At 43.7% G+C, this 25,183-nt stretch overlaps 1 protein-coding gene across 2 annotated transcripts in view; it reads left to right on the top strand.

Annotated features, from left to right (window-relative positions):
• CNNM1 (cyclin and CBS domain divalent metal cation transport mediator 1) overlaps window positions 1–25,183 on the top strand; it is a 55,667-nt gene that overhangs the window by 6,049 nt on the left and 24,435 nt on the right. For both annotated transcript variants that reach the window (XM_032882597.1, XM_032882606.1), the window contains exons 2-6: window positions 15,817–15,960; window positions 18,826–18,966; window positions 21,770–21,939; window positions 23,578–23,677; window positions 24,069–24,116. In XM_032882597.1, coding sequence (XP_032738488.1) covers window positions 15,817–15,960; window positions 18,826–18,966; window positions 21,770–21,939; window positions 23,578–23,677; window positions 24,069–24,116 — 603 coding nt within the window. The remainder of the gene's footprint in view (window positions 1–15,816; window positions 15,961–18,825; window positions 18,967–21,769; window positions 21,940–23,577; window positions 23,678–24,068; window positions 24,117–25,183) is intronic.

Raw genomic sequence — 25,183 nt, 5'->3', positions numbered from 1 at the left:
GGTTGCACCTGATTCGCTTTCCGTGAGAGCTCTCTTCCTGTCTTCTCACTACATCTTCATATGGCGTTTCCCTCAGTACATGTCTATAGAGAGTACAAGTTCTGGTCTCTCTTCCTCTTACAAAGACAGCAATCCTGTTGGTTTAGGGCCCCACCCTTATGATCTTATCTAACTTAAATTACTTCCTTAGACACCCCACTGGGGAGGGGGGTTAGTGCTTCAACATATGAATTTGGGACGGTGGGGAGAGAGACATTCAGTCCATAACAATCACCAAAGTCTGCCAAAAATTTGCCAAAATTGCATCTAAAATATTTCTTGAATCTATATATGATAGAGTCCACTAATTCTTTCACTTAGGTGAGTCATGGAGTTTAATCAAGAAATAGTTACTGTGAGGCGCCTGGGTGGCTCAGTTGGTTAAGCGACTGCTTTCAGCTCAGGTCATGATCCTGGAGTCCCAGGATGGAGTCCTGCATCGGGCTCTCAGCTCTACGGGGAGTCTGCTTCTCTCTCTGACCTTCTCCTCGCTCATACTCTCTCTCACTGTCTCTCTCTCAAATAAAAAAATAGTTAAAAAAAAAATAGTTACTGTGTACCTATTGTTTAGGCACGGCAGAGAATATACAACGGTCCTCCCTGTCTGCACAGAGCTTTCATTCCAGTGGCAGAGACTAAAATTAAACAGATGAGATAGTGATTAAGAACAGAAGCTTTGCTACCAGACTGTCCAAACTACATGCTGGCCTTGGGACAGTTTCTTAACTGTCTGTTTTGTTATTTGTAAAATGAGGATAATAATGGTATTTACTCATAGGGTTGGTTGAAATAATAAGATACTATTGCATTATACTGCTTATTTAGTAATTGTCATTATAAATGCTAAATAAATGTTCGCTAAGATTCTTAAATATAAACACAAACCTATTATTCTTGTGCAAATGCCTCCTAAGAAATTCCGCTTCATCCAATTTTTGTCTCCCTCAAATCTGTCCTCTCCCTTGCCACTAAAATAATCTCTGGTGATGTCATCCCCTGCTTAAAAGCCTTCTGCACTCCCCGCACTGCCTGCAGGATAAAGTCTAAGCTGTGCTCTCCTGACCTGCTCCCTGCCCTCCCCTTCAGGCTTATCCCTCACCACTTCCTACCTCAGCTGGGGCAACATTGAATTTCATGGCCATACTGCTATTGCTTGTCTTTGTCCCTTTACTGTTTCTTGCCTTTGTCCCTTTCCTCAGGCCATACTCTTTATCAGGAATATGCATTGCCTGATTAGTCCCTACTCCAGCTCCTCCTCTAACACTCAGCACTGGGGCCACCTCCTCTGGGAAGCTATTCCTGTAAACCCCAGTTTGAGCGAGGTAATTGTCCCATATCTCTCTTATTGAATTAACAGGTTGCATGATTGGTTTTTGCTTATTAGTGCTATCACCCACATCATGAGCCAAGACTATCTTATCTGTCTTTGTTGTGGCTGTAGCACCTAACCATGGATAGAGCCCTTGCGAAGTTTTCAGTAAATGTTTGCTGAATGACTAAATGAATAATTGAAGGAGTTAAACTTTAACAAAAAGGATCTGAACAGATTTGTAGTAAATGCATCATTAATGATCTCAGCCAATCATTGTGGACCATGCAGGACAAAGGCAAATTTTAAGTGCTGTTAGAAGAAAAGTGTTGCATATATGCTTTCTCTCCTTTTTTAGGCATATCTATTTGTTGTAACAATTATTTATCCCTTGTCATGTTGAAAGCAATGTGCTAAGAGTTGGATGTAGGAGATACAGTCCCTGCTCCCAAAGAGCCTACAGCCTGATAGAAGAATGTTCCCCTTTGAAAAGCTAGGAGGCAGGCTGGACTCACCTTTCCCCACCCCTACCCCCCACTTCAATAACATTATAGTTTACAAGTCATGTTTTAGCATGGAGCATGTGGATAAGACAGACCTGTATATAAATCATTAAAGCAAGAGTGATAAATAGAAAATATAAAAATGCAATGAGAACATGGAGAAGAGAGTGACTATGGTGAGGTTTTTTTGGCTTTTATAAAATTTTTACGGAAGTTTATAAGTTTCTATACTACATTACAACTTACAAAAAACATTTGTAAGTTTTCATTACAGAAAACTGAAAAATATAGAACAGTAGACAAAGCATGGAAATCACCTGAAGGTAATCATCCCACTATCCTGAAGTAATAACTCCTAATGTTTTGTCATATTAAAAAATACAGCACCCATAGTAACAACCTTAATCAAATTCTTAAAAAGAAAATAAACAGAAAAAGCCCTGGTCTTGCCTTCCTCCATTAATAAAATATCCCATTCTAACCCCAAGAGTGATTTTTTGTTAATATGATGATAATTATTTTCACGGTAGTCTCCTTGGGAGTGAGTCCCATAATTTTGAAGACTAATTTATCAAATGGAGCCCTAAAGATTGGTCGAACTTAATTTCTACAGGTTACTCCATTTATTGGATTATTTTTAGGAGGAAACCAACCCTACGCAGAGAACAGGGAGAAGGAATAAAGCTTAGGTCTGAAGCCAATGGCCTCTGGGTGCTATTGCTCCAATATTTAACAGTTAAATAAATGGGCTTTGCCAGGTCAGTAACACCATCTTCCTAAACAAAAGACCTCATCATGCACATAATGTTGGGTTATTCTGTCTATAGACCAGCATGGCTATAAGACAGCTTATTGCAGTTTTCCTACTCAGTCTTTGCTCATTCACTGATTCCTTCGTTTATTCAGTAAATACTGAACTCCTGCTTTAGACCAGGCACTGTACTAGGCCTTGGGAATACAGTGGTGAACAAGACAGACCGAGTGGAGCTGAAAAGGTATCTTCTTCAATCTTTGGTTCTACTTCATGTAATCGGTTGCTTAAAAGCCATCCAGCTTGCCAATAAGTGCTCCTGGCACAGACACACAGTGTAACATTTTCACTGAGGAATAATCTGGTTGAAAAGTCAGAGTTTTGCTTTATCACTCCAAATTCTGGTGTGATATTTTAGCAGGAAGAATAATCATCCTGTTGCTTAATTCTATAAAAAGCTGCTGAAACATTAGTGCTACATTTTTTGTCTTTCGTAAAAGAAAATGAAAAATTATTTCCAAAGTTCTATTTCACTGATGTAATGTGTTTACAAATGTTAAATGTGGCTGCCTAATAATTAGTCCACGTTAGAATGTTTACCTTCTAAACACTATTTAGATTAAACAGTAAACAAAGTATAGCCCATCGTGTACAGGGAGGCAGAATAAAAGTGAACCTGAAAAAGTAGAAATTATTAAATATACAAGGGATTAAATTGCCAATTTATATTTCTTTCTTTAGACATTTCTATTATGATTGTTGTAATACTGTTCTGAAATAATTTTCTTTTTCTCAGTCTGGCAAAAGAAATACGAGGTAACAATAGAATCTGAGCTGGAAGGGGCACTGAAAAACCTGACAGAATCTAATTCACGCTTTCATTTTTAGATTTGGTTATCTTTTCAGGATATAACAGCCTTCATTGTCAGACTTTTTATCTAATGTAAATCCCACAGGCTGCAGTTAAATCGCATTGCCTCGTTTTATCATCCTTGGTGAGTCCTATCTTATTTGAAGAATATAGTAGCTCACCTCAATTACATTTTTTAACAATCAGATACATTTGGTTGTGTTTCTGGACCCCTTAAAGCATTTGGGTATCAAGGCAGGGGGTGGTATCTGTGGATGATCCTGATACTTTCTTAAACTGGTTTACATCAGTTTGGGGGTCCCTAGACCTTCCATAACATCTCTTCCAGTTCTCTTTATTTTCTGCTGTCTGTTCCTTTCCAAACTGGGATTCTTCTCAATTCATTCTTCTTTCCTTTCTTTCTCCCTCCTCCCTCTCCCCTCTCCATCCATCCCTCCCTCCCTCCCTCTCTTCCTCCTTCCCTCCCTTCATTCCTTCCTTCCAAATGACATTATTCTGTGTCAGGCCTCTTGCCCTCCTGGTGCTTGCCATGCAATAGAAAGTTCTACATTAATCAATAAATAATTGTAAGTGGTAACAAGTGATTTGGAGAAAAGGTAGAGGGAGCCATGAGAGTGTATAACAGGGGCCCTGACTTGGTCTTGTGGGTGAGGATAGATTCTTCCTCCTCCCCAAGTGGTATTTGAGCTGAATCTTAAAGGGTAGCAAGAAGGAGTTTCCCAGAAGAAGAGCTTTCCAGGGGAAAGGAGCAGACATGCAAAGCTTTGAGGAAAGGGGGCCAGTGTGGGTGTCATGTGGGTTCCTGGGCCATTTTACATCCAGTAGGGAAAGTGCCATCTAGGCCAGCCGACCTTCCCTCTATGCCTAGTGATTGTGTGGGCAGCTGAGTTCAGGAACTTTCACTGAGTGCATAGCTACTAGGGCTCTGGGAGATGGATACAGATACAAATATGGAAAAGAGCCTGCCCTCTGGGAGTGTGAAAGCAGGAAGGGCCTTGATGGAAAGGGCTCTGAGCAGCCTGGTGGACAGGCAAGTGCATCCAGACATCTGTGGGGAAGGCCCAAGGGAGAAATTCCCTAGAAGGATCTGGGAAAACTTCTCTGAGGAAGTGAGAGGAGAAGGATTCTGACAAATTATGAAAGGAGACTGAACGAGAAGAATAAAGGCAGAAAGGAAGCCAACGCCAGCCACACTTGAATGCTGGCAAGGCAATGATCTTCATGCTGCTTTTCTTCCAGCAAAATAGGGAACTAGGCAGAATGAGATATTTGTCAAACATAATTTCTGTTCTCTCCAAAGGCCAAAGCTATATATTTTAACCATTTTTGGTGGTGATATTTCTAAAATGTTTTATGCCCATTCCTGCCTTCCTTAGGAAAGGATCCTAAATATAACTTAATCTTTTTCTTGATGACGCAGGAGGGTGGTCATGAGAATGTAGTTATTTTATGCTGTGTTATCAAGCCATTTGTTGTCTATTTTTTTCGGTCCTCTGGTTATCAGCTGCTAGTTCTCTCTGAGTTGGCCTCGAGCAAGCCTCTCCCCCCACCTCACTCATCACAAAACCACTCTTTTCTGTGTGTCTTTCACAGCCTCTACTGAACTGAGAAATCAAGTAAATATGCATGTTGGGAATTGTGTGTCTGGTATACAATAAACTTCAATAAATATTTGGTGAATAAATGATTAATTAGGCTTTGATAGGGAGCCTAGGGCATGGGCTGGGTGTATGGTCCTGGGGTAGTTCCTTCTGGGACCAGATTTAGAGCTGTGCAAATTCAGATCTCCAGATAATGGGTCGTTACTCTGCTATTTTTGCAGTGTTGCTTAGCAAGCCAAATTGCCAACCAGCTCAGTTCCTAGTGATTAACAACTATTTTTTTCATGCCCTGGTGATAACTGGTTACCATGGTGTTCTGGGTGACACAGTTGGCTTTTCAATAACTGCCTTTTAGTGGCTCAAGGAATTTTTTTATGAGGTGTGTAATGATTATTCTTTTTTTGGGTGAAGTAGAACGAGGTAATTACTACAAAGTAGAGCCTTTTTTTTTTTTTAAGATTTTATTTATTTGACAGAGAGAGATCACAAGTAGGCAGAGAGGCAGGCGAGGGGGGCGGGAAGCAGGCTCCCCGCTGAGCAGTGAAGCCTGATGCGGGGCTCGATCCCAGGACCCTGGGATCATGACCTGAACCGAAGGCAGAAGCTTTAACCCACTGAGCCACCCAGGCACCCCGAGCCTTTTTTTAATAGAGAAAAGGACTGTTTTGTCTTCCCAAATCAAGGTGGTGGCTACAGGACTGGTAAGTAGGGTAACATTTTTGTGTCTCTCTTCCTGATTTGATACAAAGTAATTTGATTTGATTATATATATAAAAAAGAAATCTAGCATGTGTCATGGCATCTTTTTCTTATCTTATTCCAACAGAATTCTTCAATACTAAGAAATAAACATTAGGAGTTCACAACCCTTTGTAAGCACAACAGGCTATAACTGTGAGCCCTGTTAAAATTCTGGTGTATCATCACCAAGAATCATCCTATAAAACCAAACTGTTTTAATGTAGCCCAGAAGTATTTAGACTTCTAAAAGTAGAGAATTTTAGGGGTGCCTGGGTGGCTCAGTTCGTTAAGTGTCTGACTCTTGACTTCTGCTCAGGTCGTGATCTCAGGTGTGGAGCCTGCTTAAGATTCTCTCTCTCCCCCTCTGCACCCCCCCACCCCCAAAGTAGAGAATTTTGCCAGAAAAGGCTCCTTGGAGGTCACCCGGTCCCATCTTTTAATTTTAAGGTGGAGGAAACTGAGGCCCAGAAAAGACAAATAATAAAAATAGCAATGATAATCCCTTATAGTTAATCTTTACATTTGCAAAGAACTTCCCCAAACAGTTAACTTATTTTGTACCACCATGCTTGTGAGGTCGGTAGTATTTTTTCCCTTATCGTATATGGGCACCTGCAATCTGGAGACATAAGTGTCCTGCTCAATTTTAGTGACTGAGGCAGAATCAGAAGCCACATCTATGACTTGCTGCCTCAGGCCATGGAGCCACAGACCAAATCCTGGACACATGGGCTCAGATCCCAGCCTCTTTGTTTACTAGTTGTGTACTAGGGCAGGTGATTCTACCACTCTGACTGAGGCTTATCTCCCTTCCCCAAGTGGGAATAATGATACTATATTTTAAGTTTACTGCAAAGGCTAACAATAATGCCTGTATACTATACCACATTCAGGACACTCCACCATTGGCCTCCTACCTTACTGATCTAATGACACCTATTGTATCTAGTTAATCATTTAGTATAACAGGTGCATTCTCGGATCCACCCCATGTAAATGTGACTGGACATAATAAACAGAAGTGAGAGCTATTTACTTTGGACAGTGACTATTTCTGAGTCTCCATTTTCTCATTCATATCTTAGTAGTAACAATCCCCAATTGGCAGAGATATGATGAAGACTAGAGGTTAATGTGTGCACCAATAGGTATGGCAGTTACTCCTAGGACAAAAAGTGGAAAATGGGGTGAATGTTGACCTGGGCTCAAAGGAGTCAGCTTGGTTCAGATCAGAACCAGGGAGAATGCTGGAGTAGCTGTCGGCTATCTTTACCAGAATAAGAACTGTCAAAAGGATAGGTTTTAAGGTCACCTCCAGAGTCTGGCTTACTTACATAGAGCCCCTGAGTGCCATATCTCTCTCCTCCTCCCTCTGGACTGGCCCAGAACCGTTTGATCTTTAGAAAACTTAGGCAAGGCCTATTTGCCTTTCAGTGTCTTTCCTCATGTCTGAGGTTCGTTCATGGCCTGCAGAAGTCACCATCAGTCAAAGCTTAGCCAGATCACTCTGGGTCATCACAGCGATTTTTTTAAGCTGAGGATCCTGGTTATGTTTAGCCTGAACCTAGAGAGAGACAAACTAGCCCCACGGGCTGCCTCTAAGACCAGCTCTGAGTCTGAGAAGACTGAAGCTCAAGGATCCAGTCTCATTTAGTTGTCTTGAAGCTTTCCCCAAACCCCAGGTGGGTGGGTCCTATTCAGCTCCCTGAGTTCGAATATGGACTCTACCATTTATTAACTGAATATCCTTGGACCAATTATTGTTTGGGGAATAAACACAATCCATTTTGGTAGAGTAGTGGGAAAGAAGGCAAGGTATATACTGAAAAAACCATGGAGGCCTTTAATGATAGTGAGAAGACTTCAGAAATGATCCTTCCTGGTAACTGGTACATGTTACTGAAGTGGGGAATAAGCTCATGAATGCTGTTTGGAGGCAATCAGTCTAGTTTTGGTGGATAGAATGGATTGGAGCTGGAGAGACCAAAAGGAGGACTGGTTAGGGTATCTGGGCAATTGTCCAAGATGTGATGAGGACATGGAAATTAAGGACTGTGCACTTGCAACTGGAATGGAGAAAACCTCTGAGATTTCATTACCTTCTAGACATTCCTTCTCAGGCTCCTTTACTGGTTCCTCCTACATCATATTCACTGATATATCCTCAAGCACTTGGAGCAGGGCCTACCCATATCAGATGCTCAAGTATTTGTTGCATGAATGTTCTATGACCTCTAAATTATGGAACACCCCAGGGCTCAGAAATGGATCTCTTTGTCTAGTCTCACCCCCATGATTATTTTATTCATTCTCCCAAAGTTATAATCAACTCTGGACTTATATTCCCAGCTTATACTTGACATTCCACTTGGAGGTCTGAAAGACATCCCAAACTTCAACTGTCCAAAACTGACCTTCTGCTGTGGATGTCAAACTGACTCCTCGCATAATATTTCCAAACTCTGTAAATTGCAGTTTCATTCTTGTTGCTACTTGGGCCCAAAATTCTCTTTTGCTCTTGTTCCACATCCAATCCCTCATGTAGGCTCTGCTTTCAACAGGTCTAGAGAGTCTGCTTACATCTCACCACTTCCCCTGCTACCTACCATCCAAGCCACCATCCATTTCTCACTTAAATGACTGCCAGAGCTTCATATGAGGTCTCTGCGCTTCCTTCCACCTCTGCCCACTTTGTATCCATTCTTAAGACAACAGCTAGAAAGAGTCTTTTAAAACATAAGTCAGATCACATCACTCTTTTGTCAAAAAAAAAAAAAAACATACACACACACAGACATGCACACAAGAAACTGTACAATGGCTTCATCTCGCTCAGAGAACCAAGTCCTAACAAAGGCCTTCCAGGCTTTTTCACACATGCACCAACCACCTCTTACTTCCCTGATCTTGACTCTTACTACTGTCCTCTCCCACACCCAGCAGCCACCCTCCTGGCATCCTTGCTATTCCTTAAGCACACCAATAATACTAAGGACCTTTGCTTCTTGTTCTATTGCAAAAGTTGTCCCTGAGATACCCACAGGGCTCCCCACCCCACTGCCTTGAGATCTTTACTCAAATACCACCTTCTTGGGGAGTTCACCCCTGCCCTCCCTTACCTAAAATTGTAACACTCACATACTTCCTCATTGCCTTTTCCTCTTAGAACTATGATGCAGATTTTACATATTTATCTGGCTTATTATCTCTCATCCCAAGTTACTAGAATGTAAGCTACAGAAGGGAAATGATTTTGTCCATAGTGTTTATTGCTGAATTTCTAGAACAGTGCTTGGTACATAGTAGGCACTTAATAAATACTTGTTGATGAAATGAAGGAAGAAAAGAGGAATTGCAAGCATGTGGGGATTTTGTTTCCTAGTAGGAACAAAGGAAAAGAAAGTAAAAAGTAACTCCTGAGTGATGACCCTGAGTAACTAGAAGGTTGATAGTACCACTTACTATAGTGAAGGGGCAAGAAGAACGAGGATAGTGGCCCTTGAAAATCATGTGATCCTATTGTGATAAGTGATTCTGACAAGACAAGGAGAATACTCAGGCAAAATGTTTAAAACCGGATGGGAAAGGAGTGCCTGGGTGGCTCAGTCGTTAAGCGTCTGCCTTCGGCTCAGGTCATGATCTGGATTGAGCACCACATTAGGCTCCCTGCTCAACAGGGAGCCTGCTTCTCCTTTCCCACTCCTCCTACCTGTATCCCCTCTCTTGCTGTCTGTCTTTCAAATAAATAAATAGAATCTATTAAAAAAAAAAAAAAAACAAGATGGGAAGTCAAACTAGACACTGATGCTGGCATATAAATTTAGTCCTCAGGGGCGAGGTAGGGGTGATATTTAAAGTGATGGGCTCTACTGGGATCTGTAATCAAGAAAAGGGGAGCAGAGGATCAAGGACTGGAGAAGAGGCTCTTAACTGTGCAGTAGAGTCACCTGAAGAAGCTTTAAACATCGCAGTGCCTGGACTGTACCCCAGGCCAGTTAGATCAGAACTTCTGCAAGTGGCACACAGGTAATCAACAGGTTTTAAAGCTCCCCAGGTGACTCCCACTTGCAGCCAGGGTTAAGAATCTGAGCTAGAGCCTTTGAGATGTATTTACCTTTAGGTGAGTTTGAAGGAATCCACAGTGGAAACAGAAACGTGTCAGTCATAAGGGTGGGAAGAAAACCAGGGTCCTGACCAGTTCTTCTCAGACCCAGAAGTGCATAAGAACCACCTGAAAATTCTGAGGACATGCAGATTCTGACTCAGATGGCAGGGATGGGGCTGAGCTGCCACGGCTCTCTTGAGCCTCCCAGTAATGCCAAGTCTTCATCCGTGGGTTCCACGTGGAGTAGCAGGTGTCAGAAGTAGTGCTTCTCAAACGTCAGTGTGCATGAGTCACCTGGGATATCACTGAAACAGCTGTGTGGGCCACACCTCCCTCACCAAGTCCTGATTCTGTGTGTCAGAGGTGGTACCTGAGAACCGGCATTTTGAACAAGTGCCCAGGTGAGGCTCAGTGCTGCTGCTTCCAGGAACACACTGGAGTTCAGACACTCCGGGTAGAGGGTTCCCAAGGCCAAAGTAAGAAAGAAGAGGCACTCAGTGCTGCCTACTAAATGAATGAGAGATGCTGCAGGGACACCAGGGAGAATAAAAAGATAGCAAATGTCAATGTATTTCACAAGGTGAAGGTCATAAGAGAAGCAAAACCCATAAAACCACAAAATGATTTCTGCTTTCCTTAGTTCTCTGTTTCCAAGCAATTATGCTTTTGTCTTAGCTTCTAAATTTTATCTTGGGAACAGTTACCTTAGCAAAGTGCTGTAGCTATTTTTGAAAGAGAAAGGAAGCAAATCAATTATTTGCCCTCTTTTTTTTTTCCAAGACATATGCTAACAAAGGTCTTAGGAGGTCTTCTCTGTGATGTGCCTAAACCATCTAGATGCTATATTTACTAAAAACCCTTAGGGAATATTTCCACTTCTTCCAACACTAAAATATAGTTGTGGTATTGCCACCTCTTATTGACTTACTTACTGATGCTCTAATATATCCCATTAGATTGCAGTAGCATTCCCCACCCCAAGTGTGAAAACCCAAATTTGTCTCCAGGCATTGTCAAATGTCCCCTGGCCGGGGGGGGGGGGGGGGGGGGGGGTGGGGACAGTGAATCAACCCAGTTGAGAACCATTGCTTTAAAAGCAATGCTTGAAAAACCTAGTTGCCCTTCTAAGAAATGTGACGTGCAGTTTGGGTGTGTTGATGCCTGTGGTGATGAGATAGGTTACTTCCAGAAACCAGTACTAGAACCATCCTTTGGATTTGGGGGACAAGAGAAGTGACTGGTTTGATTTTCAGTAGTGGGAAATTTTATTGATCTGAGTGAGGCATACCAAGAACCTAACCGATACTGCAGTACCTCAAGCTTGTCTCAGAGGTGATTGGTACAAAAGCTATAAGAAACCCCTTTTCAAGCACAGCGTTAAACAATCAACACTCACTCTCTGCCCAGTGTCAAACCAAATGCCATAACCACCACACATATGGGAGAGCACACACATCAGCTTGCTACTACAGCTACCCTTTGTTCCAGGAGGTTCTTTTCTGTCTTAAGTACTTAGCATCTGGCAACTTAAACCAGGTGCACCAAAGGGACCAGGATTTTACTAGACATCTCAGTGCTTGTTTTTCTTCCTCATTAGTAAGTCATTCGACAAATAACCAGAGTGCCAGAGACTACCCATAAACCAGTGGTTTTCAAACTTTAGCCTGCATCTAAGCTAGCTGTTGAGCTTATTAAAATCACAGATCACTGGGCACAACCCCTGAGATTCTGATTTACTAGGGGTGGGGTGGGCCCTGAGAATTAGCATTTCTAACTAAGTTCTCTAGTGCTGCTGATGCTGCTGGTCCAGGGAGCACACTTTGAGAACCGTGACTATAAACCAAGTAGTAGTTCTCAGCTTTGGCTGAGCATTAGCATCCCCTGGGGAATGTTCTAAACTATTGATGCCATGGCCCCACCCCAAATGGTTGACATCAGGATCTCTGTGTGTGGGATCCAGTCTTTAATTTTTTTTAAAAGATTTTATTTATTTATTTGATAGAGATCACAAGTAGTCAGAGAGGCATGCAGAGAGAGAGGAGGAAGCAGGCTCCCCGCCGAGCAGAGAGCCTGATGCAGGGCTCAATCCCAGGACCCTGGGATCATGACCCGAGCTGAAGGCAGAAGCTTTAACCCACTGAGCCACTCAGGCACCCTGGGATATAGTCTTTAGACCATCAAAGCTTCTCAGATGATCCTATCGTACCTCCAGTGTTGTCAACCATTGAACTAGTAAAATGCATTCCAAGGGATTGGCCTTGGAGGGTCTTATGTTTAATGGAGGGCTATAATATGACTTAATCCCAGATAAGTGTAACTGACCCCATTGAGGACTGAGTTCCAATCAAAACATCCTAATGAGGTGGTCCAAGCAAGACTCTGGCCATAGGAGTGTCTCAGTAGGGTGTGGACAGCATTAAAGTTATAGACTCTAAATCAGAGACTGAGAGAAATTAGTCCAGGCTGGAGGGAAGCAAACCAAGGCTTAAGGAGCTCACAGCTGCCAGATGCCAGGAAAGGCATGTTGGCAAGTCAAACCATCAGGATAGAGTTGGGGCTTCTGCTGAGACCGGATACCAGGAACATGGCAGGGATTTAAGCCAGAGGACAGAGTGTCTATAGTTAGTTCAAAAGTAGAACACCAGTAAACCCAGAATAAAATATACTCTTTACAACAGAGACAAATGTAGCCTTAACTTTTAGAAAGTACATTGCCATAAAATCCCCTGTGTCTGGATCGTTCAACTCAGCTCCCAAATTTCCCATCTGTTGGTGTTCAGTGCCACAGTAGTGTGGTCCAAGGACATAGTACCTCATAAAGCAGTAGCATTCACAAGTTTTCTATGTAAAACATTACCTCTTGCCTCATTATGTCTTAAAGAGATCTTTGTTCTTAGATTCTTTCTTCCCAACTGTGACAAACCCTCATCCCTGCTTGCCTTCTCCACCACCACAGAAATTGACAAGATGGTGCCCTCTCCCCCATTCCTATTCTCCTGATGGCCTCACCTCTGTCTGCTTTTTGGTCTCTGCCACATCCTAGAGCACAAAATGACAAGTGCTCTAAACTAGCATTTGACCAGCATCACCACCTGTGTCCAAACCAGTATTGCTCTTGTATTTCAACCTATTCTCTTTTTATGAAACCAGTCCTATTTTTACGCACCCACTGACTTCCTGCTCATTCAAGCACTGGTTCTTTTTTTTTTTTTTTCCAATTGGCTTTAATAACAACTTTATTGAGATAAAATTCAAATACCATAAAATTCACCTTTTTAAGGTATACAATTCAGTGGGCCATCAGTTGTGCAACCATCACTATCCAATTCTAGAACATTTCATCAGCTCCAAAAGAAACCCCGTAGTTTTTCCCCATCCCTTTCTTCCCCTAGCTCCTGGCAATCACTAATCTACTTTCTTTCTGTATAGATTAGCCTATTCTGGACATTTCATGTAAATGGAATCATACAAGGTGTGTCTTCTTGGGTCTATCTTCTTTCATTCAGTATAATGTTTTCAGAGTTTGTCTATGTTGTAGCATGTACCCCTACTTCATTCCCTTTTTATGGCCAGATAATATTGCATTGTCTGGATATACCACATATTATTCATCCTTTCATCAGTTGATGCCCTTTTGGATTGTTTTGATGGTTTAGCTATTAAGAATAATATGAACCTAAAAAAAAATAATATGAGCCTTTCTGTACACATTTTGGGGAGGACATATGCTTTCAGTTTGCATGGGGTTTACCAAAGTATGGGTATACACCCATATATGGATTCAGTAGAATTACTGAATCATATGATAAATTACTTTTAATATTTTGAGAAACCACAAAACTTTTCCAAAGCAGGTAATTCATTTTATAATCCCACCAACAATGTCTAAGGGTTCCAGTTTATCCACATCCGTATCAACGTTTGTTACTAACTTTTTTATTATTGCTGTTCTGGTGGGTGTGACGTGGTATCTCCTTAGGGTTCTGATTTGCATTTCCCTAATGATGAAGATGCTAAGCATCTCTTCGTGTGCTTATTGGCCACTTGTATATCTTCCTCAATAACTGTCTAGTTCCATTTTTTGCCCACTTTTTCATTAAGTTGTGTTTTTATGAGTTGTAAATTTTCTTTATATATTCTGGATACAAGCTCCCTATCAGATATAGGATTTGCTGGTAGTCCATTAAATACGTTCTCAAAGCATTCTAAAGTCCAGTTGATCTATTTTTTTCTTGGTTGCTTGTGCTAGTGGTGTCTTATAAATATAATATAGAAAATATAAATATAGAAAATATAAAAAATATTTTCTACTCCAAGGTCACAAAGATTTACTCCTACGTTTTCTTCTAAGAGTTTTATAGTTTTCACTCATACATTTAGGCATTTGATCCATTTTGAGTTAACTTTTGTGTACAATGCGAGGTAGGCATCCAGCTTCATTCCTTTGCTTATGGATATCCATTTGTCACCCACTAGCTATGGAGCTCTTACTCTGGGCCATGTGCTATGCTTAGATTCTGGGGAAATGGAGGTTAAGTAGAACATAGCTATTGCCCCTCAGAGAGCTTGCCATTATAGGAGGGGAAATCACAATAGTATGGTGAAATTATGCCTGGCTCCTGGAGAAGGTATAGCAAATTGTAGCTGTGATGATGATGCTGATGATGATAATAATGATAATAATAATGGCTATTATTGTTGTTATAAATGCCAAAGAGAGATCTGTACAAAGTGCTGTGGTGGGAAGGAGTGACTATATTGTCCATGTCTCAAGACTGGCTTCACTGGGAGCCAACCCTTCGGAGGCCAAGAGGGGTACAGGGAGATGGGTCTCTTAAAGGGCAACCTTTTTGAGAGAAGATGGACCTCAGGTCTGTGTGTCATGAGCACAGCTGGTTTCTGATGTTATGCGATTTCTGATTCCTATTTCAGTCGGTACCCAACAAAGAACAACTTCCTTCATTTGTCTGATAGATCTCTGTAGGCATTTGAGGAGATCAGAAAGGCTGATTGTGAATTACAAAATATTTCTAATAGATTATGTAAGTGTATTGTCTTGAATATTATACAGTTAGGACTTAACATCTCTATTCCCTAGTGCTCACAGAGTGGATATCCTCAAACTGACCTTATGAAGTGTAGACCAATGGTTGATTTTCACACAGAGGGTATGGCCCTCTGTGAAGCATCATAAAATGTTCATTTATTTAATCCCATTATATGAACTAATCTCTTAGTGGCAGAAATATGGCTCTATTATATATATTCTGAGCTCCACACTATAGAAATTATCCAATTACAGAAAATAATTTTAAGAAATCACTTTTCCAAGAGTGCTGTTATACTAGTCTTTTGTCATCTGTAAGCACATGTTAGCAGGTACAAATTAAAAAAAAAATTATTCATCCTCCTTCAGCTTAGATGTACTTGTTAATATGTGAAAGCTAAAAGAAAAAAGTTAACTGGCTTTGTGTTTATTAGGTAATTAATCTCTCTAGAAAAGAAAGAGATATAAAAGTATAAGGTTTGGATGTGCCTGGGTGGCTCAGTTGGTTAAGCATCTGCCTTCGGCTCAAGTCATGATCCCAGGGTCCTGGGATAGAGCCCCATGCCCAGCTCCCTGCTCAGCAGGGAGTCTGCTTCTCCCTCTCCCTCTGCCCCTCCTTCTGATTGCTTGTGTTCTCTCTCGCTCTCAAATAAGTAAATAAAATCTTTTTTAAAGAAAGCATAAGATTTGCATTTGTAGGAGCTTATACACAAACTTCATATATTAAGTAGGTCCTCAGATGAGTTCAGTCCCAAGATTAGCCACAGAGCAACTTTGTATAATTTTCTCGTAAGGAAAGATTTCTAAAAATATTCCAGATCCTTAACTGGAACTTGCTTTGTTCTCTAGGAAAATCTCACCTGGCCATTGTCCAGCGGGTGAACAATGAGGGAGAAGGAGACCCCTTCTATGAGGTAATGGGAATTGTCACCCTGGAGGACATCATAGAGGAGATCATTAAGTCGGAGATCCTGGATGAAACTGACCTCTACAGTAAGTACATGGCCTTGGCTCCTGTCCAAGGTCATCCCATTTCTTCTGAGATTCTCAGAGCTGGCTTAGTTTGACATACTGTGTGAAAGGATGTTGGGACAAGCCGATGCATTACTGAGTCAGCCCCCAAATGTTAGGTGCTGGCACCTGGCTTGAGTCACTCTGAGTCACTGAGAACATGCTAGCTAAATGTTTGTCAGGAGGGAACCTGTGGGAACTAAGCCAAGAGTGAAAAGGAGACCTCCTGGCCTTAGGATGGAAAAGGAAGTAAAAGACAGTAAATGTGCCTTGGGTGGCCACTCTGCCCTTGTTTCCCTCCCTCCCCCCAACCCGTGTTGGTTTGTTTTGGTTTTGTCTCTTCATCCATCTAAACGCAGACCCCAGCTGTCCCTGGGGCTGCCCTCACAGTCGGTCCACACCACAGCACCAGCGCGCGGCAGGGACTGACGTGAGACTGCCCACACACAGCCTAAGCCAAAGCCTTAAATACCTCCTTCTTCGATGCTGCTCTTCTCCCTCCCGCTTTTCCAGCCCCACAGCCCGGTTTCTCATTCTCCCTTCCCACCCCTGCCCTCCTACCCACACCCGCTCTCAAGAACAATATGGACTCGATGCAGACAAGGACTGCTTTCATTACTGAGCCTTATCAAAGCTTTGCTTGCAAACATTACAAAGGCTTGCTTTGTCTGTGGGATGAGAGTGTTATCTAAATCTATGGGAGTCCCTAGGCCAGAAGTGTTTCCTCCTCTGGATTTCACTTCTTGAGACAGCAGTCCCTTTTCCCTACCTCAGATAACTCATTCCATCAAGACCCCTGTCCTTAGTTTGCTAGAAGCAGCCATTCAGAAACCAGCTCCCAGTACAAAGAACTTTAATGCTGGAAGGCAGTGAGTGGTGCAGAAAGACTGCCGTCCCTTTAGAAGAGATCAAACCCCAAAGATGGATCAGGCCCTGACAAAATAGAGTAAGAGTGTCACAGTATCTGGTATTGCTCTGATATCCTGGCCAGGCCCAATTTCTTCAAACAGGGGTTAACTTCTATACCCCACCTCCATTTCCTTCTTACCCCACCCCTGCCCACGCTCTGATTTAGAATTCCCATCTATCTCAGTAGATCTGTTGGGGAAGGCAGTCACACTACACTGTTCATGGCTGAGAGTAGTGATGGTATTCTAAATGAACATGCTCTCAATGAATCTTGGAACACTGAAAATATTTTAAATAAATAAATAAATAAATAAATGTGCTCCCCCTCCAGCATTTAACCACCTTAATTCCTATTAAAATAATAAGAATGAAGATGGAAATGAGGAATGGTTCTCCAATGGTGAAATGTTAAGTGGCATTCTGGTAGAGGAGGGAGAGGGGATATTTAGGCAAACATGCCCTATAAAGCAGAGGGCTGCTCACCAGTGAGAGCAAAAGAATTGATCCCACACAAGTATCTGCTGCTCTCTTGCTGAGCAATCCTCTTTCTGAAGGAGAGGATTAGGGCTTTCCTGCCCTTTATAAATAAGCTGCTGGTATGATTCCTTAAGAGCTGTGAGAAGGCCAAGGAGCCAGGAATATGGTGTTTCTTCTCACTTGACCCTGACCCATAGGACAGCTGGGTCTGCCTCTTGCCACTGTTGCTACCTGAGCAAAAGGGGTGTTAAAGCAGCAGCTCAGATTCCAAGATAGACCCACAAGACCTCAGTACCATAGAAGGGCACCTTCTGTCTTCTAGAGGGAAACCCAAACAGTGGAGCTGAAGTGAGCTCCAAAACGAGGAGAATACCAGGGAGCCAGATTCTAGGGGCCCGGTTCCTTGTTCCTAGGATTCATTCCCCTCGGTGTCCACTGTGTCCACTCAGTCTGCACTGAAATTCCCCCCAGCCCTGTTTGTCTCCAGGCCAAGTCTGGAGAAAACCCAAATCCCTTTCTCTGCTCCCCTTAGCACTGTGAAGTAGGCAAGACGTTTCAAAATCTTATTCAAAACTAAGGGAAAGCAAAAGACACCCGACCAAGGAAAACATTCCCCCTACCCGTAAGAAAATATTTTTTTAGAACAAGCTTTAAAAAAAGAAGGGAGAAAAAGTTAAATTGGAAAGGGCAGACTTTCTTCATCAGTATCTCAGGCCATCTAAAGTTCCCCTAGGTTCTGCCTGAGGGCCCCCGCCTAGAGAACCCGACTTTGTAAGTTACAGGGCTGTGCCCATTCCTTCTCCTTTCTTCTTCCCTAGATTTTTTTCCCCAATCCTCTGCCTGGGAGAATTGTGAGTGGAAGAGGAGGTGACCACCCAGGTTCCTTGGGTGACATGCCTCAGATACTGCCCACGGCGTGGTTTAAATCAGCAGGAAGAGACCTGGTGAACCCAGCTCTGGGGACAGGAGAAGGACAAGAGACGGAAACCTCCTGGCTCCCCTGATGCTGAGAAAGTTAGTCCCTCAGGCACAAATGCCATTTAGTAGGCACTTTACAGGTGGTTCTGCTCAGAGTCTCAGAATAACTACAGGGGATGAGCAGAAGCATTATTGCTACTTATGAACCTCATTGTGTAGATGAAAATGAGCACACACTCTGGTGCCCAGAGAGGTTTCACAGCTGGTAAGGAGGGGAGCCACCACCAGAAACCTGCCCTCAGGGGCGCCAGGCCAGCCTTTCCCCTTTTCCACTCCACACCACCTCAGTGTAAATAGCCCTGAGACCTGGCAACATCTCCCACCTTCTACCCTTTAGTAGCATCCTTCTGCTCCCCAGGAAAGAGAAGTTGTGAGGTCACCTACAGTTGACATGTTGCAGAAATTCATGGGATCCCAAAGGATCTATCTCCCATATGACTGTGGGAAGACTGATTCTGATATCTCCACTTTGTGACCCTGCAGCTGACAACCGGAAAAAGCAGAGGGTTCCACACAGGGAGAGGAAGCGGCACGACTTTTCCCTATTCAAGCTTTCTGACTCGGAGATGAGGGTGAAGATCTCTCCCCAGCTTCTGCTGGCCACACACCGCTTCATGGCCACAGGTATGACTCTGCCCCCACCCCCTGCCTGCGTCTCCTCCCCAGACAAGGAAAGCAGAATCTGGAAGGTGAAACCCACACACCAATCACGTTAGTACCTCGCAACCTAATTCCAGTGCACAGCAGAGATGGAGAACCTCTGTTCCAGGGAGAGGGGATGCGGTAGGTTAGGCCACAGGAGTCCACATACTGTCCTGTTCAGCCCCAGGCCTGATCTTCTAGGACTGAAGTGAGTACAACTCAGCTCTGCTTTCCTCTCTTCTACTCAAGGAAAGAGCTAAAGAAACCACTGCTGCTCTCTTCCCTTCCTCCCCTTGCTTTCTGGCAGGAGCCTAAGGCCGAGCTCCATCTTGTTGGAGCTGGGGTGCCTCCCGAGGATTTGCTGAGGAAGGAAAGGCCTTGTCCTACCCAGCAAGGAGGCCTGGGGTTGGTACCCTCCCTGGACCACATAGGCTTGTGAGCTACACAAGTTTTTTGTTTTTTTGATTTTTAAGATTTTATTTATTTATTTGACAGAGAGAGAGAGATCACAAGTAGGCAGAGAGGCAGGCAGAGAGAGGGGGAAGCAGGCTCCCCAGTGAGCAAAGGCCAATGTGGGGCTCGATCCCAGGACCCTGGGATCATGACCTGAGCCGAAGGCAGAGGCTTTTACCCCCTGAGCCACCCAGGTGCCCCAAAAAGTGACTTTTCTTTTCTTTTCTTATTTAAGATATTTTAGTTATTTATTTGACAGAGAGAGAGATCACAAGTAGGCAGAGAGGCAGGCAGAGAGAGAGGGGGAAGCAGGCTCCTTGCAGAGCCGAGAGCCTGATGCAGGGCTCAATGCCAGGACCCTGAGATCATGACCTGAGCCAAAGGCAGAGGCTTACCCACTGAGCCACCCAGGCACCCCAGCTACACAAGTTCTTAAAATACAGAAGTCACTTGTAAATCTTGGAATCTTTAGGAAAAAAAAAATGAAGATCCAAATACAAACTTTCCCTTATAAAGAAGGTACTATTTGTCTTTGAACTTTCTAGTCTTCTCACCCAGGCCCAATTAAGGTGCTGACTTGGAACAGTAATACCCATGACTAAGTTCAATTGTCAGTTAGTCCAACATCTATTTATTGAGTGTGTTAGGAGTGTTAGGACACAGTTAGGACTGTTCAAGGTGCTAAGAAGTAGAAAATTTTAAATTGGAGTTTCTTTTTTTTCTAAGAAGGCCGAGGCTTAACCCACTGAGCCACCTAGGTGCCCCTAAATTGGAGTTTCTTGAAAGTAGTTTTCAACATGTTTTCTAGTCCTAATTACAGATTTAACTACTGGCTGCCTGTCACAGCAAAACAGCTGTGTCTGTTCATAACATGACATAACATAATAATATAACATAATAATTGTTAATATGAAAATGTGATACCACAAGGCTTCACATTTTGGGGAACGTATCACTTAAGTAATTAACTCTGTATTAACTTGGAATTTCATTTCATTCAACAGATACATGTCATACCAATAAGATTAAATTCTCTGTGTTTCATTTGATGATAGCAATAAAGCCTTTGTTGTTCACATGGCTTGCTTATCCATGCTCCTCTTACCATTGTTTTTTTTCTTCTTGAGCCATTTCATTGAGGTAAGATTGACATATGAAAAGTGGTATGTATTTAACATATATGACTTGAGGAGTTTGGAGCTAAGCTGCCATAAGCATATCCATCACCTCTAAGAGTTTCCTCCCACCCTCTTTCTTTATTACTATTTTTCCTATGTTAACATAAGATCTACCATCTTAGATTAAATTTTTGCATATACAATATACTGTTGCTAATTACAGGCACTAAGCTATGCAGGAGATCTCCGGGACTTACTCCTCCTGCATAACTGAAACTTTGCCCCCTTTGACCAGTACCTCACCCATGTCCCCCTCCCACTAGCCCTGGCTAACTGGGGTGCTACTCTCAGCTTCTCTGAGTTTGACTGATTTGTTTCATTACTTTAAAAAATTTTTTTGAGAGAGGGACGCCTGGGTGGCTCAGTTGGTTGAACGTCTCAGGTCATGATCCCGGGGTCCTGGGATTGAGTCCCGCATTGGGTTCCCTGCTCAGCGGGGATCCTGCTTCTCCCTCATCCCTCTGCCTGGTACTCCCCTGCTTGTGCTTTTTCTCTCTGTGTCAAATAAATAAATAAATAGATAAATCTTTTAAAAAAAATTTTTTTTTGAGATAGAGAGTGTGCACAAGGGCGGGGAAGGGGCGGAAGGAGAGGGAAAGAGAATCTTAAGGAGGCTCCAGGCCCATCGTAGAGCCCAATGAGGAGTTCAGTCTCACAACCCTGAAATCATGACCTGAGCCAAAATCAAGAGTCGGATACCCACCGTCTGAGCCACTGAGGCGCCCACAATGTGACTATTTCAGATTCATCATATAGGTGGTATCATACATATTTGTCCTTATGTGTCTGGCTTATTTCATTTAGCATAATGTTCTCCAGGTTCATCCATGTTGTTTCAAGTGGCAAAACTGCCTTCTTTTTTAGGCCACACTCAACTTTAAATAACATCAAGAAGAAAATTAATAGCAAAAGTAACATTTCCAAAATGGTGACCTGTTTTCTCCAGGGTGCCACCACAGGGACACATATCCCCAGAGGGCATGGGGAGAAGCTGAGGTGCACAATTCCACACCCCCCACTCCACCTGAGACTCACTAGAGCCCTGCCAGCTCGGTGCCCCAGAGCATGAATGGAGGTGGCTGTAGACACGTGCCTGGTTTGCCCATCCTGACTCCCCCGGCTGCTAATCCGTCCTGCCTCCCTATCTCCCCTAGAAGTGGAGCCCTTTAAATCTCTGTACCTTTCGGAGAAGATCCTGCTCCGGCTCCTCAAACACCCCAATGTGATCCAGGAGCTGAAGTTTGACGAGAAAAACAAGAAAGCCCCAGAACACTACCTCTACCAGCGCAACCGCCCCGTAGACTACTTCGTGCTGCTTCTGCAGGTGAGTGGGAGAGTTAGAGACCCTCCAAGGGCAGGACGAGGGCATCTCCAGGCTGGATAGAGAGGAAGGGCTGGGCCTCCTCAGCCAGGTTGGAAGCCTCAGCGTGCTACCTCAGGGCAGGGCCAGGTGGGGTGGGTGTTTGTCAATGACCCACAGAAGGGCCAGATGTGACTGGCCACTGTCCCGAGAGTGGCAGGATCTTGAGGGCAGTTAGTCTGACTGGTTAGCAGTGTTTATGGTGGGGTTGGGTGGGGACTTCTCCAACAGAGGGGTTCTGAGACTACACTTCCAAAACTGTCATCCTGCAGAATCCCAAAGCCCCCTTGTCTGCTCAGACTTGCCCAGGAATGTGACAGTCCATGCCTCCCAACCTGCAGGCCTGTCTCATGTCTGTCATTCTGGCGTCTCACCATATCTGACTCCCACCTGCTCCTTGCTCTGGGGGTGCATGGAACACATCCACTCTCACTGCCACATTTCAGCCTTTGCAGCCTCTCAAATCTTCTCCTCCTTAAGAGGACCAGGGAGGGAACAGATGACTGAATGAAAGAGGTGTAGCATCTTCCCGGTGCTCAAATAAGTCCCAGCGCCTTCCACCCTGGGTGCCTGGATAGGACTGTCATAAATACATGTGACATGTGGTTCTAGCTTGTGATGCTGCTGGCTCCCTGGCCCGGCTCTACCATTAGCTCTGTTACTATTGCCCATCTCTTCTCAACAGAATCTTACAAACCCTAAATACAGTGATTGCCTTAAAATCTTAATTAAGCTCAGTGACCTTAGAAGTAGCCTCTTTGTGCTTACTGTCCACCTACAGCCTGTCTGCTCTGACCCTGTAATGGGTCTCACACCCATCCTAACACAGAGCCTCCTTTCTCCTTTCTCCAAAATGGAGTCACAGTCTTCACTGCTGAAAATCAACAAGAGTCCTATTCCATTGTTTATATAATGTCATGAACTCATATAACCTACTACCTTATGCTTCATGTAAACGTAACCATTTTCAAATAAAAGTCAGAGGGACTGAAAGGTAGTGGCAAGAGTGTAGGTTCAGCAATGGGAAAGATCTGGCTTTAAAATGCCAGTGTTGCCACGTTCTAACTAACCTTTACCAAGGTATGTGACCCTCTGAGCCTCAAATTGATTCACCTGGAAGCTGGGGATGAAAGCAGTATGGGCTCCATAGGGTGGTAGGACTGAGTGAGTGAGAATCTATGCAGTGCATAGAACACAGTACCAGGCCCGCAGATACACACTACATGCTAGCCATTAACGATCATTATTCCTGGCAATGAAATACACAAGCTCTGCACAGAATCAGATTTTCTCTCAACCGGTGGGGCAGTTTATGGGGCCAGGAGCTAGCTGGGGCCAGGACATTCATCATGGAAGGGCCATCAGAGCATGCAAAGAGAGTTGGTTAGCCAGGACGGGACACTCCTCTCTGAACGAAGCAACTAACATACTGCTGAAGTCAAAGGTTCTATCTTTGAAATGGATCTAAACAGACTTCACATTTCCCTGTGATAAGAACTTAAGTCCACCTGTTTGTTACCATACAGAAGTGCTTGGGGTTGTAGTCAATAATAGCACTGGAAGTGCTCACACACGCCCTTGTACACTTCCTTCTTTCCCCAGGGTAAAGTGGAAGTGGAGGTTGGCAAGGAAGGCCTTCGCTTCGAGAATGGAGCTTTCACCTACTATGGAGTCCCAGCCATCATGACCACTGCTTGCTCAGGTATTCCAGTCACCAAGCCAGAGCTTCTTGGGGAAGCAGTGGGATATGGTGGAAGAGAACATCTGGGTTCAAGTCCTGACTCCTCTTAGGGACTCTCTATACAAGCCATTTAACTCCCTAGACTTTAGTTTCCTCCTCCATAAAATGGGTGTGAAAGTCCTTTCTTAATCGGAGAGTCTCTTCATGGAAGTCCGTGGTAAACTGCAGTGTTATCAAGTGTCAGGGATGGATAGTGGTATTTTTCTGTATGAAAAGACAAGTTTATTTTGCTTTTTACACTTCCATTTGATGGCCTGGTTTTTGCAGAGTTCATTGGTGCTGCGGGTGTGGTGGAGGAGGGGGCATTCCCTTAAGGAGGTGTGTGTTCTCAACTACATTCTTCTGTCCTTAGATAACGATGTGCGGAAGGTTGGAAGCCTGGCTGGATCCTCAGTCTTTCGTATGTATCTCTCAAACCACTCTCCCACCTGTCCCCATCGTAGTCTTGTCTCAGCCCACTCTGGGGACCTGGACCAAGCACTTTGAGGCTGGGCTGGGGCTAACCCAAATGTTGGCAGCCTCTTTGTAATGCTCTGCCAGGAACACTGCCTCCTGCCAGGTACCTACGGCACAGGCGCCTCGTTTCTGTGTTTGGAATGTTTCCTGCTGCTTCTCTGCTCATGTGCAAGTGACGAATGACAGGGAGGAAAGTTGTGAGGGGAGGGGACCCCATTTACTGTCACCTGCTGGGGAATGAAGGCTGGTGATTGGGTGCTCTGGTGCAGGTTCAGCCTTTCCTTCTCCACTAGGATATAATTCACCCACTGGCCTTTACTCTACCTGACATAGGTCTGTCATTACTGTATTACATTACCGTACCATAGGAAATGCCCACAAGGTCTTAGGATGTGAGTCCCAGGCTGCCACAGTATGTTGCTTACCTGCTTCTCTTTCCTCATTACACGTCTCAGCTGGTGGAGAGCTGGCTTCCAGTTGGCTGTGCATGCTGGTGCTGGCGGCTGCCACAGGGCTCTTGGCTGGTTTGTTCTGCCCCTTCTGTGCTTTACCTTCTTGCTGTTTCCTGTGTGGGGATATTGTACTTGCGCTTAGAAGGGATGGTGTTTATTGGGATGTAAGCGTGATCCAGAACGAATTATTTCTCTAGATTTCTTTTTGGTTCACGGGTCTGAATTTTGCGTTGCTTTCAGCTATTCATGTTTACATCGTGGCTATTTTCAAGCCAAATGGGGTGTTTTCTCTCATCATAAAAAAAGATTTTTATGGAGGGCTTTCTATTGGGATTTACCAGAGGATCCTAAACCTTGATCTCACAATCCCTGGCACAGGAAAGGTAGATACTATCTTAACACAGAGAAATTAAAGAATTGACTTACTCCAAATTACCCAGCAAGTGGATGACTACCCAGATGCAATCCCATGTCCTGGCTAGTTCACACAGCACAAAGAAATAGATTTGAGACCCATCACGTTCCAGAATGTAATTTCCATGTATAAACAGTGGAATGG

Source organism: Lontra canadensis, unplaced genomic scaffold, assembly GCF_010015895.1.
Source record: "Lontra canadensis isolate GAN:19392208 unplaced genomic scaffold, GSC_riverotter_1.0 scaffold3, whole genome shotgun sequence".
NCBI lineage: Eukaryota > Metazoa > Chordata > Mammalia > Carnivora > Mustelidae > Lontra > Lontra canadensis.
This window is presented reverse-complemented; position numbering and strand designations above follow the sequence as displayed.